Genomic DNA, 12,379 nt, shown 5'->3' on the forward strand with positions numbered 1-12,379 from the left:
CAATGTCAAAAAAAAAAAAAAAAAATCCAAGTAGTTGTCCTAATATTTAGTATTTCCTAATTGTTTGACTTGAGATACCAGTATAAATATTATCACAGTTACAAATAAAACTATTAGGTAACTAGTATAACTATTATCAAGGCAGAGCTATTATAGTAACTTTGAGTCAGAAATAAAGTAAATGAAGAAAACCAATAGACTAAAAATACCTTAGGCCAAGAGATAATTCTGAAGCCAACAAGATTTATTAAAGGCATTCTCTTTATAACATTCTTATCAGTGCACATGATTCTATAGCAAATATATGTTTCATCATTCATTCAAATACTGCATAACAATTTACTTGAAAGTATAAATATATATATATATACATACGCAAAATTTTACAACACTAACAGATTTCTGACCAATGAACTTATGAGTTTAGAAAGCAGAGGGTAAAGATAAAGTACCAAACATTAAGATGAAAACTACTGTACTGATACTTTAGAAAATTCTTCAAAGAAGTACAACCTTCAAGAAAAGTTCTTTAATGTACATCTAAGCGATAAACTTTATAAAACTTGATCGCAAAAGTGCTACTTGGCAGAGCATTGACTATTAAAAAGTATGTTTAGAACTTCAGAAAGAATGCAAGCTCAAATGCCAAACATAGAAGGAAAAAAAAAAAAGAAAATGAAAGCAAAATTTGCTACTCTGCACCATTTGAAAGCACCTGGCAACACAGCACATGGTGTATTAACATTGTTCTGGCTACGATAACCGGTATTTATTTACAGTCTCTCCCTAACAAAGAAATGATCAAATTTACTTATGGTATTAACATCTGATTTTCACTAGTCGTGTCAAATGTGCAAGTGGTACCTGCAAGTGAAAAGGGCAAATGCAAGAATCAAGTTATTTACAAGAATTATTCTCAAGGAACTACTCGTTATCATCTAAGCAGAACCATTAGGTATCTTTCCAAATTACACATATGTGTGTGGTCAAAAACCTCAAGTCAGTTCCTTAATGAAAGATCCCAAAAGTAGAATATTCTCTTTATTACTTGATTGCAAATCAAAAGTGTTTTAAGCTGTGACATATAATAAAGATCTTTCATCTTTACCAAATCATGTACAAACTCTTTCATTACGTATTTAACAAAACAAGCATTATCAAGAAAAGGTCCAGCCTCTGATTTCCTAACCCCATTCAGTAAGTGTGATTCTGTCAATATTTAATAGGTTTTTAAATTATATTCATACAGCCCTCATTATGGAACAGAGATAACATAGTGAATTATTATGCCAGCAAGTCATATTAATATATAATCATACTATATTTAGGTAGCTACTTATAATTTGGAAAGAAAAGGAAACCATGCCTTGAACACACTATTCAAAATGGCAACCAGTTAACCTTTCAAGAAAAGAGTTTTAGATTTAACAATGTAAGTTACGTCGCCCTAGTTAAACACATTGGCGACTTGACCACAAACCTCATCGTAGCTACTTGCAGAGGAGAGAAGGCACAGGCACAAAGGTAGCTGATTGTTCACATGTTTCCACTCATGAGAAAATAACTTGTAATAACTATAGTAACCATTTACAAACAAGCTAAAGAACCAACCAGAGATAGTATATCAATATTAAAAACAAACACTTAAAATTCAAGGCAATGAGAACCTGGAGAAGAGACCATTCACTTGTTTTCAAACTCCTAATTTCATTCGATTGCCACCATGTTCCAATACAGAAAATGTCTATTCGAAATTGTCTCAGAAACTTCTGAATGCACATTCTGAAATCAGGATTCCATGCTGCTTATTGCTGTCCCTGCCCAGTGGAAGACCACCAACACACATGCACTTCTTTGAAACATTTATGCTGGTTTCCTGCTTTTTATATTCTATGTGAGGAAAATTGCCTGCCCAGTGTTCTCTCTCTTTGATGGATGGGCGTAAAGTGCCTACGTAGCAGAATTCATACCCACTGAATCCTACTGGGTGTGCTTTCCTCTGACGCCACTGCTGGGTATGAGCCATGGAGTTCATAGACACGCTTTGGTACACCTTTATTCCTCACGGAGTCAGTCCTGCTTGATTTAGATTGTTCTCCTTCTTCTCCGGTATTCTGATTACAAGCTTCCCAGGGTTTCAACAAATTAGGACTCTCTTCAGATTCAAAACAGAAGAGGAGTGACTTGACTAGAGACTCTAGCCCCCTGTGGCTGCCCTGAGGCATTCTCTTCTCACAGCTGTCAAGAGAAGCAGAGTGAATGCTGAAGTCATCATGAAAATCCTTGGTCAAGTTGCACAGACTTTCAACACAATTCTTGAGAAGATTTTTGTCACTGTGGCATCCTATGCAAGGAAAAGAAAAAGTTAATTAACCTTTTCATTTTTTATCATGTATTTATTACTGTTATATGACTGTAAATATCTTTTAGGTCAAAGTAACCCTATCAAGACAAATCTAAACTACTTAAGATTACTCAGTTTATCTGCTTAACTAAGCACCTGGTTTTTTAGGATCTAATTATTTAGGCAATGTACTTATATATATTAAGTGGGAATGCAACCATTCAAGTTCCTATATTGGTAATTAATGTCAAGGACGTAGCATTAATTAGACTTGGATTCATGAATTAAACTAGAAATTAAAAGAACAGATGTCTGAGAGTCTTTATACTATAAAATTTTGATTAATTACAAATTCCATCTGGAGCATATACCTCTCAGTGCAGAAATAATAATTTGAATAGTTTGCTCTAAGCAATGTTTTAACTTCAAGAATTTTGGAGCAAGATTAACCATCTTCTTCAAATCTTGGTATCCAGAATTTTCTTGTTGTAGTTCGCTTCTGAAACTTTTCTGTAAATAAAATTAATATTTTTAAAACCACACAATAGACTACATGACAGTAAAGCTTACTCAAAATGATTTTAATCACCAGAAAGAGTTAACTTTCCTCACGAATGCTTAATTCTGTTTCCACAAGCAAGACCAAATACAATATTAATAATTACTGTTTTCAAAAGAAATAAGAATTTTATTTTTTTAATTAAAAAAAGTTGGTTTTTAAATTTTTTTTTATTTTTATTTTTTTTGAGAGAGAGAGAGAGAGAGAGAGAGACAGAGACAGAGCATGAATGGGGGAGGGGCAGAGAGAGAAGGAAACAGAATCCAAAGCAGGCTTCTGGGCTCTGAGCTGTCAGCACAGAGCCTGATGCAGGGTTGAACTCACAAACCAAGAGATCATGGCCTGAGCAGAAGTCAGACACCTAACCAACTGAGCCACCCAGGTATCCTCCACAAAAAAAGTTTTTTTTAAGTAAGCTCTACACCCAATGTAGGGCTTGAACTCGTGACACTGAGATCAAGTCACATGCCCTACCGAATGGGCCAGCCAGGTACCCCAAGAATTTTAAATTAATTTTAAATCAAAATCCAGTCATCCTATTACATGGGAATGAAATAAAACCTTAGTACCCTTTATTACCCAATATCATAAACGATAAATTTATTTAATTTTTTAGAGTTCAACTTAGTATCTCCTATTTATTTTTATTTAAGTAAAAATTTTTAGGACATAGATATTTCCCTCCTTTTTAACACATTGATTATATACTTAGTTTATATTTTTCTATTTACTTGTCATATGAAAATAAAATAATTTGTCTAATTCACCTATATTTTAAAATCTTTAAGCATATTATTAAACACATTTTTCTAACCTTTAATGTACTTTATTGTTTTTCTTTATTTTTTTAATTTTATTTTTTATTTTTTAAAATTTACATCCAAATTAGTTAGCATATAGTGCAACAATGATTTCAGGAGTAGATTCCTTAGTGCCCCTTACCCATTTAGACCATCCCCCCTCCCACAACCCCTCCAGTAACCTTCAGTTTGTTCTCCATATTTATGAGTCTCTTCTGTTTTGTCCCCCTCCCTGTTTTTATATGATTTTTGTTTCCTTTCCCTTATGTTCATCTGTTTTGTCTCTTAAAGTCCTCATATGAGTGAAGTCATATGATATTTGTCTTTCTATGACTAATTTCACTTAGCATAATACCCTCCAGTTCCATCCATGTAGTTGCAAATGGCAAGATTTCATTCTTTTTGATTTCCGAGTAATACTCCATTGTATATATATACCACATCTTCTTTATCCATTCATCCATCGATGGACATTTGGGCTCTTTCCACACTTTGGCTATTGTTGATAGTGCTGCTATAAACATGGGGGTGCATGTGTCCCTTCGAAACAGCACGCCTGTATCCCGTGGATAAATACCTAGTAGTGCAATTGCTGGGTCGTAGGGTAGTTCTAAATTTTTAGTTTTTTTAAGGAACCTCCATACTGTTTTCCAGAGTGGCTGCACCAGCTTGCATTCCCATAAACAAAATTTTTTAAAGTTTATTTATTTTGAGAGAGAGAGAGAGAGAGAGAAGGATGGGGGGAGGGACAGAGAGGGAGGGAGAATGAGAATCCCAAGCAAGCTCTGTGCTATCAGCCTGGAGCCTGACAGGGGCTCACTAGGTCTCAGGAACCATGAGATCGTGACCTGAGCCAAAATCAAGAATTGGATGCTTAACCTGCTGAGCCACCCAGGCGCCCCTATTAAACACAATTTTTCAGCCAATGACTATCTCAGCAAAAGCTGACAGTTACTAAACTAAGAAATAGATAAAATACATCAATATTAATCAATTTCTATACAATATCTTATGTATTACTAAAACAAATAAGTTATGACATCCAAGAGGAAGTAGCTAGGGAGCTACTGTACGTGCTTCAACTAAACATGCACAAAGGAATTATCTGGCTAAGGATAAAAACAGAAATAGGGGCACCTGGGTGGCTCAGTTGGTTGAGCATCTGACTTCAGCTCAGGTCATGATCTCATGGTCCGTGAGCTCGAGCCCCGCGTCAGGCTCTGTGCTGAGGGCTCAGAGCCTGGAACCTGCTTCAGATTCTACGTCTCCCTCTCTCTCTGCCCCTCCCCTGCTCACACTCTGTCTCTTTCTCTCTCTCAAAAATAAATAAACATTAAAAAAAATTTTTAAAAACATAAATAAACATATCATATCTACACTTAAACCAAATGAAATGATAAAATACACCAAGGAAAAGTAAACACAAAAACAATTTAAAGCTTCTCTTACTGTTTTCCACTCAGCAAAGATGTTTTCAAGAGATCCAATCAATCCCATGGCATTAGCTTTCATCTGTTTGGTAACCTATAGAGAATGTTAACATATTTTATTATACAAATAATTATTTAGAAGTTTAGAAATCCTAGAATTCTATGGGACAAGACAGGGAAGAATTTTCGTCTATGAAGACAAAAGACTCGAGTTCTTTTATTGGGACTATAATTAAACAACTGGGGTACCTAAATCATGTGAGCAAAATTTCTTTCAAAATAAATTGCATATTGATTCTACATTAAATATAGATACCCTCTGAAGTTTGTTATAATAATAGCATTTTGCCTTATATTTAAATATTTATAGGAATGAAATTTCCAAGACTTCCCTTGGAAGAGTATAACTAATATAAAGCAAATATTATGCTCTAAGAACTACAAATACATTTCCCCAGTTTTATTAAAATATATTTGACAACTAACATTGGATTAGTTTAAGGTGTACAACATGATCCAGTATACTGCAAAACGACCACCGTAGGGAGTTTAGTTAACATTCATTACCTCATATAGTTACAATCCTTTTTCCTGTGATGAGAACTTTTAAGATCTATTCTCTTAGCAACATTCAAATACCCAATATAGTAGTACTGTTAACTATAGTCACTGTGCTGCATTTTACATCCCCAGGACTTACCTTATAACTGGAAGTTGGTACTTTTGGACCACCTGCACCCATTTCCCCATCCCCACCCTCTGACTGGTAACCGCTAGTCTGTTCTCTGTTTCTATGATTTAAGCTTTATTTTTAGATTCCACATATAAATGAGATCATATAATACTTGTCTTCCTGTGTCCAAGTTATTTCACTTACATGTTTTATTATTTGCTTCTCCATTACAGCCCTATGCTGCATATGCAATTGTCCTCCTTTTACAAATAAGAAAACAGATCCCGCGCTCCTACGACTCAGAGCCAGGGCCGGAACCCCAGTGTAAATTCTAAGCCTTTGCTTTTGTGCTGCTCAATGCTGCCCCCTAAGGTGTCTTCTCACTTAATTTCTGCCAGGGGATTCTATTTTAAGAATTTAATTGGCTTTACCCACACAGCTCTTCCCTATGTCTTAGATTTCCTGTATCTGGTTGAAAAAAAATCTTTTTTCCCCTTGACTCCAGCTTTACAATTATAACTCCTATGCCTTATGTTTGAGCCTATTTTCTATTTCTTTAGATTCTTTGCTTTCCTGCCATAGGTTCTTGAGTTTTAACTTCTAAGAATACGATAAGCTAAAACCCCACCATGACTAAATAAATAGCTGTGGCATACCACAGAGAGAAAATGAGAGGAAGGGAGGTAGAGGTCTGCATGAAATGCAGATAATATGAATTTTATGCAAGATGGGCCTGACTCATTTGCTGTTTATTTCCTCAAAACAATAGCAAAGCTAACATCCACACCCTGCTTTGCTACTTGCTGTGCACATTCACATGCATTACTTCATCTCTGCTTTTCATTAACTTATTCTATAGCCTCTTGCACTTACTGCCAGCAGACATTCAATCTGCAAACAGTGATAGTGTTTTAGTGATAAATGTGCTGCTGAGCAAAACCAAGCTGAAGATGTCAGCAGTGGCCAGTAGGAGTCCACTTTCTTCAAAGTTGCATTATAGAACTGAAATCAGCCTCATGTCTCCTACAATATGATTAGACCCAGATATCTTGATCTAGTGACAAAATGAGCTCCTTTTGGATGAGTTTTTATTTTAAAAACAAAATAAAAGCACAAAGTGAGAGAGGCAAACATCCACAGAGAACAAGACCAAGCGAGCTGAGGAACCTGACTGGCCTGGCACATAATCCTCAGAACAATTTTACGAAGTACCTATGATCATCTTCACATTTTAAATGAACAAGTGGGGCTCAGGCAAGCAGCTCAAAGCTACACAGGAAGTGGGAGAGCAACTTAATGTTCAGGGTCTTTCTCCAGTTCTGAGACGGTTCGGACAGTGATTAACCTATAAAGCCCTTTAGTCTGAGGAAAGGAATGGAGATCCCCTCTGGCTTATATGGAAAGTTTCCCCCAGAAAGATAAGCTAGACATACATTAATGAAAAAAAAAAATTAACTTACTCTATGCCTTCCTGGAAACAACTAGCCAGAGGGGTGGAAGCTAACAGTCTTCCCCCGGATTTACTTCCCTAGGTAAATCAATATGTATGTAAATGATATCCCTCCTAAGGGGGATGAGCTCAGGAACCAAAACCCCAGGGAGCTCCATCCCAGCTGACTGACTCCAGAAAAAGAAAGGGAATGGGCAGAGATGGTTTTAACAAAAAGTTGTTACAATGTGACTGCTGAACAGACACGTCTCTGAAACTCACTGTGGTAAGATTTGAACTTACCTTCTGAATCCCCAATTCATTACTAGTAACTCTCAGTGAAGAAAGTTAGTGCCTGAACAATGGCTTACAAAACTTATTTAGTTAGCGTTCTGAGCTTCGGAGTCAGGTGGGTAGAATATAAAACCCTGGCTCGAGACTGGACAAGGTTCTCCAGCTCAGTGAAACGCATAGGAAGACGAGTAATTCCTACCTTGCAAGTGGGGAGGTTCACCACTATTACACATAAAGCACCAGTCCTGTAATTTTCACTGAGAGATGATTTAATAAGTGACTTAATAAATTTAATAAATAATGTCACAACCTAGGACATAGGTATTATTACATAGGACACGTGAGGAAACAGAGTCACAGCACCGACTTGATGAATGATTGCTGGAAAATAACAGAGACAGGTTTTAACCACAGTGCCACCTCTAAGACAGCATTGCTTTTATGCTTTCATGTTAGTTAGCTGGAGGAGGTGGGGAGGAAGCATATTTTAGGAAGTCACTCAAATCTGTGTTGGTTCTGTGTCTTAATATGAAATAACAGAGGTGAACGCCTCTGTCAAAATATTTAGTTTAAAATATTGGATCAATAAATGGTAGTTTCTATTCTTTTTTTTTAATGTTTATCTTTATTTTTGAGACAAAGACAGAGCATGAGCAGGGGAGAGGCAGAGAGAGAGGGAGACACCGAATCGGAAGCAGGCTCCAGGCTCTGAGCTGTCAGCATGGAGCCCGACGCGGGGCTCCAACTCGTCAACTGCGAGATCATGACCTGAGCCGAAGTCGGACGCTCAACCGACTGAGCCACCCAGGTGCCCGGGTAGTTTCTATTCTTAAGTGGACAAGTAGAGACCTAACCAAAGAGCAAGAAGAAAAAGACAAGCAGAAAGTGAACACTAGGTGTCAGCGCCATACTCCATTCTGCTCTGGAGTGTATCCACAGGCTGAATTTTCATGGATAATAACTGACAAAATTATACAACAGAGGCTGCAGTAACTCAAGAGTAACTTGGGGAAAATATCACCATGACATAATGATAGCATCAGCCTTTTCAATAAAATAATTATTCAACACAAATTAAAATACATAAATCTATAAGAATCCAATTTATTGAACTAATTTTTAAAAATTTTTTTGGTGTTTATTCATTTTTTGAGGGACAGAGAGACAGAGTGCAAGTGGGGGAGGGGCAGAGAGAGAGGGAGACACAGAATCTGAAACAGGCTCCAGGCTCTGAGCTGTAAGCACAGAGCCTGACATGGGGCTCGAACTCACGGACCGTGAGATCATGACCTGAGCTGAAGTCAAACACTTAACCAACTGAGCCACCCAGATGCCCCAGAACTAATTTTTTTAAATCACCTTTACAGACCATCTGGTACTATGTAGAATGTTCTTTCATTCCTCTTACCTCATTTTGGGTACACTGCCTTAAGAGTCCATGCTGAAGTTCTTTTGCTTTTTCTAGTCCAGAATCTAATAGAATCTTCACTCCTAAGCCTACACCATCACAAAGAGCATCCATGAAATCCTCCTAGAAAAAGTTTTTAAGCATTAACTGGAAAACTCAGGTTTTACATTTTTTAAAAAATTATCAAACAACTAATTTTATTTTCTGCTTATTGTAGGATTATAATAAGTTCCAAGTTTATTAAATTCAACTAAAGCTGGAATAAGATCTAACAGTCTATAAGAAAGGTAGCAAACCTGTAATTTAGCATTCCACATATAACGTGCTATAAAGAATGTCTGTCATCTTAGACAGGACAATACATTCCTAGAACACAGTAACATTCTATTACTATGTTTTCAATGGCATGAATACTTAAAGCAAGCAAACACAAATTTTCTAGAATTATAGAGTTCTTCATATGTTCATTGGCTAAGTAGGTGGCTATCATGAAAGCAAAGATCCAAAAAGTAAAATGAGGATTTCAGAAGTATCCAGTACATTTAGCCAACTTAGATTGAAACCGTTTTAAATTATATTGCTAAACTATTAAAAGTATGAGCTATTTTCAAATAAAAACAACTTATCATGTTTAGTGATACTATTATCAGGAGTCTACTGTTCCCTCAGATGAAGTCTTTCAAAACTAATGTTACCAAATTACCTGAACACTGGTAGCCTTATTGCTACTGTTTTCCAGAAAATGTAGCTCGCTCCCTTTAAGAACTGCTAACTGTCCCACATACTTCACAGCTTGTTGTACAATTTGGATTATTTTGTTTTGAGCTTCTTTTACCATTGATGAGATATCTGAACAGCATCCCTATAAAATAAAAATGGACCAGTACATAAGATACATGAGATTACACAGGGTGGTAAAGACAAGACAAGAAAAGCAATTTGAAGAAAACAAATTCTGCATTCATCGATATGGTGACTATGCTTCATAAAAATCTCAGTCAGAGCCAGAAAACATGCAACCCTATAGCTCCTAACGAGGATAAAATGACTAGGATATAGTCTCTACCCTCAAAGACCTTACACACTAATAGGAGACATAAGACAAGCATGCAGTTAACTAATATAAGAAAGAAGTGATAAGTGAAAGTCCCCCACCCCCCAAGAAGGAACAAAACCATGGCGCTTTTGCCTTTGAACTTTTCCTGTCCCGGGAGCCATCTGACAGATGGTGGGCAAAGATATTTTCTTTTATCAGGGGAGAAGGAAGAAGAAAAGGAAGGAAAAGGGGGAGAAGACCACTCTCCAAACAAAAGGCTTCTCCTGCACCAGAGTGCACACGCCCAATGAGGAGGTGTTCCCCGAGCTTTTCTTTCTGTTACCTGCCAACTACAGTGATTCTCTTCAAAATACTTCTCTTGGCCTGCTTTCTGGGACATGCTTATAATACTGCTAAAAGGTAAGACTTCTCACACCATACTTAGCTAGTAAGTGTAGTCACTAAATTCAGTTGTGCCAACGTAACGCAAGTGTCTCCTGAGCTCCGTCTAACTTCCCCTCCAGGTCACCTGTTCTCTCCATCCTCAATTCCTATAAAACATTTCCCATAGAGCTGTAGGTCGCAACCCCTAAGTTCAGAGTGGTCTTTCCAGAGAATGAAAAGAAGGAAAGAAACTACCCACCAGTTGCTCTAATAGGTACCTTCTTATCACATCCACCCATCTGATCCTCATGGCAATCTTGCCAGACAGGCCTTATTTTTATTTTCCCGGTGACAAAGCGGGAGACTCAAAAAGTGAAGCAGCTTGCCCAAGGACACAGAACTAATTCAGCATGGGTTCAAACACTGGTTTTCCAAATGCCAATAGTGGTTTTTTTGTTTTGTTTTGTTTTTTTCTGTTCCTGAACTGCCTCTCAAACCTAAGAGCCAACTAAGACTAAGTATATCTCAAACTCTCTTTTCCACCACAGACCACCCCTCTGCTAGCTTCCTCTTCCAGGCTCAAGCATAAGTCAGATCCTCAGGTTTTGGCTCCCCAGCTTTGCTCTCTGGCCAGCTTTCCCTTTCATCTTCATGGCCCTGTGCTCAGAGCATCTTCTTCACCTAATACTTCACCCACACCTGTTTGCAGTCCACCTGTCTGTCTTAGGGTCATTCTGTTTCCTCACCACTTATATCCCAAGTGATCCTTCATCCAGTGTGAATTTTTCATTACCTCAATAACAAGTATCCAAACAAGCAGCTATCATATGATGAGTCCTTGTGAAAAAAGACCCACTGTCCCTCTAACTACCCAAAGCTTACTCTGCCCAATGAGGTATGCAGGCCTGTAAATATGATATATTAAAGGGCATAACAGGTGAAGTACAGGCCTAACAGAAAAACAAATAAGAGAAATGTCTAACCAAGTCATGGGGAGACCCAGAAAGACCTCCTAGGGAAGAATAATGGATAATTAAAAATAAACATTTGATTTCAATTTGACTAGATTACTCAACCAAATAAACATTTCCAAATCCTATCAATAAATAAATAGCCCACTCAGGAAGTATTTGATACAACTAACCTTCTACTACAATAGTAGAATGTAGAAAGTCTCTTGGTGGGCGCTATAACATAAGATTTGTTCAAATATTCTAGAACATTTTGTCAAGAAGCCAAGTTACCCATTTTAAAAAGTGGAACCTATCCCCTTTGGTATTTTCATAACTACTTCCCTCAGACAGTCAAGGAATTCTTAAGGAAGAGTTCACTGATATGGCAGATGACTAGGTATTAACCAGTATCAAATTCTCTACTTCTTCCATGGTAATAGAACTCTTGATTTTTCACTAGGTACACAGCTGTCCAGAATAAAAAATAATTTCCCAATTATGCTTGTGGCTAGATGTGGTCATGTAATGAAGTCCTGGCCAAAGACTTATAAAGAGAAATGCCATATGGAAATTTCTAGAACCTACCCTTAAAAGAAGGCCCATTTGGCCTTTCCCTTCTTTGTCACTTCTTTCATCCTGCTGCACTGAATTCAGACAGAGCTCCACCACTAGGGTGTACCATGAAATAAAGGGCATGCATGAGGCTTGGCAGAGGGTACATTAGAAGGAGCTTAGCTCTCAAGGTGTGGAACAGAGCCACCATGCCTCCTTCCAGATTTTATGTGACAGCCAAGAAGCTTTTATCTTACTTCTTCTTCACAGCCATGCCTAATCTCACTTGATATAAGGTAAACAGGAAAAAAAAAATTACTTTTCTTGACCATATACCAGTGGGCTTGTGACTCGACTCATTCAGCACAAGTTGATACCCAATATATAACCAAAGCAAGACTCCGCCTTTCTTCCCAATAGCCATTATTGAGGGCTAGCATAGTATAATATGTTACTGGTTATAAAACAGGAAAGACTACATATCCTGTGCCTCCATTTCTTCATTTATAAAATGGTG

At 37.3% G+C, this 12,379-nt stretch overlaps 1 protein-coding gene across 1 annotated transcript in view; it reads right to left on the reverse strand.

Annotated features, from left to right (window-relative positions):
- Positions 1-231: 231 nt before the first annotated feature.
- Positions 232-12,379, reverse strand: part of KIF14 (kinesin family member 14) — a 56,051-nt gene continuing 43,903 nt past the window's right edge. The window contains exons 26-30 of the mRNA XM_049635193.1: positions 9,641-9,799; positions 8,938-9,060; positions 5,153-5,227; positions 2,716-2,854; positions 232-2,344 (exon numbers count right to left, since the gene is read on the reverse strand). Of these exons, the coding sequence (XP_049491150.1) occupies positions 1,965-2,344; positions 2,716-2,854; positions 5,153-5,227; positions 8,938-9,060; positions 9,641-9,799 (876 nt within the window). The 3' untranslated portion in view covers positions 232-1,964. The remainder of the gene's footprint in view (positions 2,345-2,715; positions 2,855-5,152; positions 5,228-8,937; positions 9,061-9,640; positions 9,800-12,379) is intronic.

Source organism: Panthera uncia, chromosome F1, assembly GCF_023721935.1.
Source record: "Panthera uncia isolate 11264 chromosome F1, Puncia_PCG_1.0, whole genome shotgun sequence".
NCBI lineage: Eukaryota > Metazoa > Chordata > Mammalia > Carnivora > Felidae > Panthera > Panthera uncia.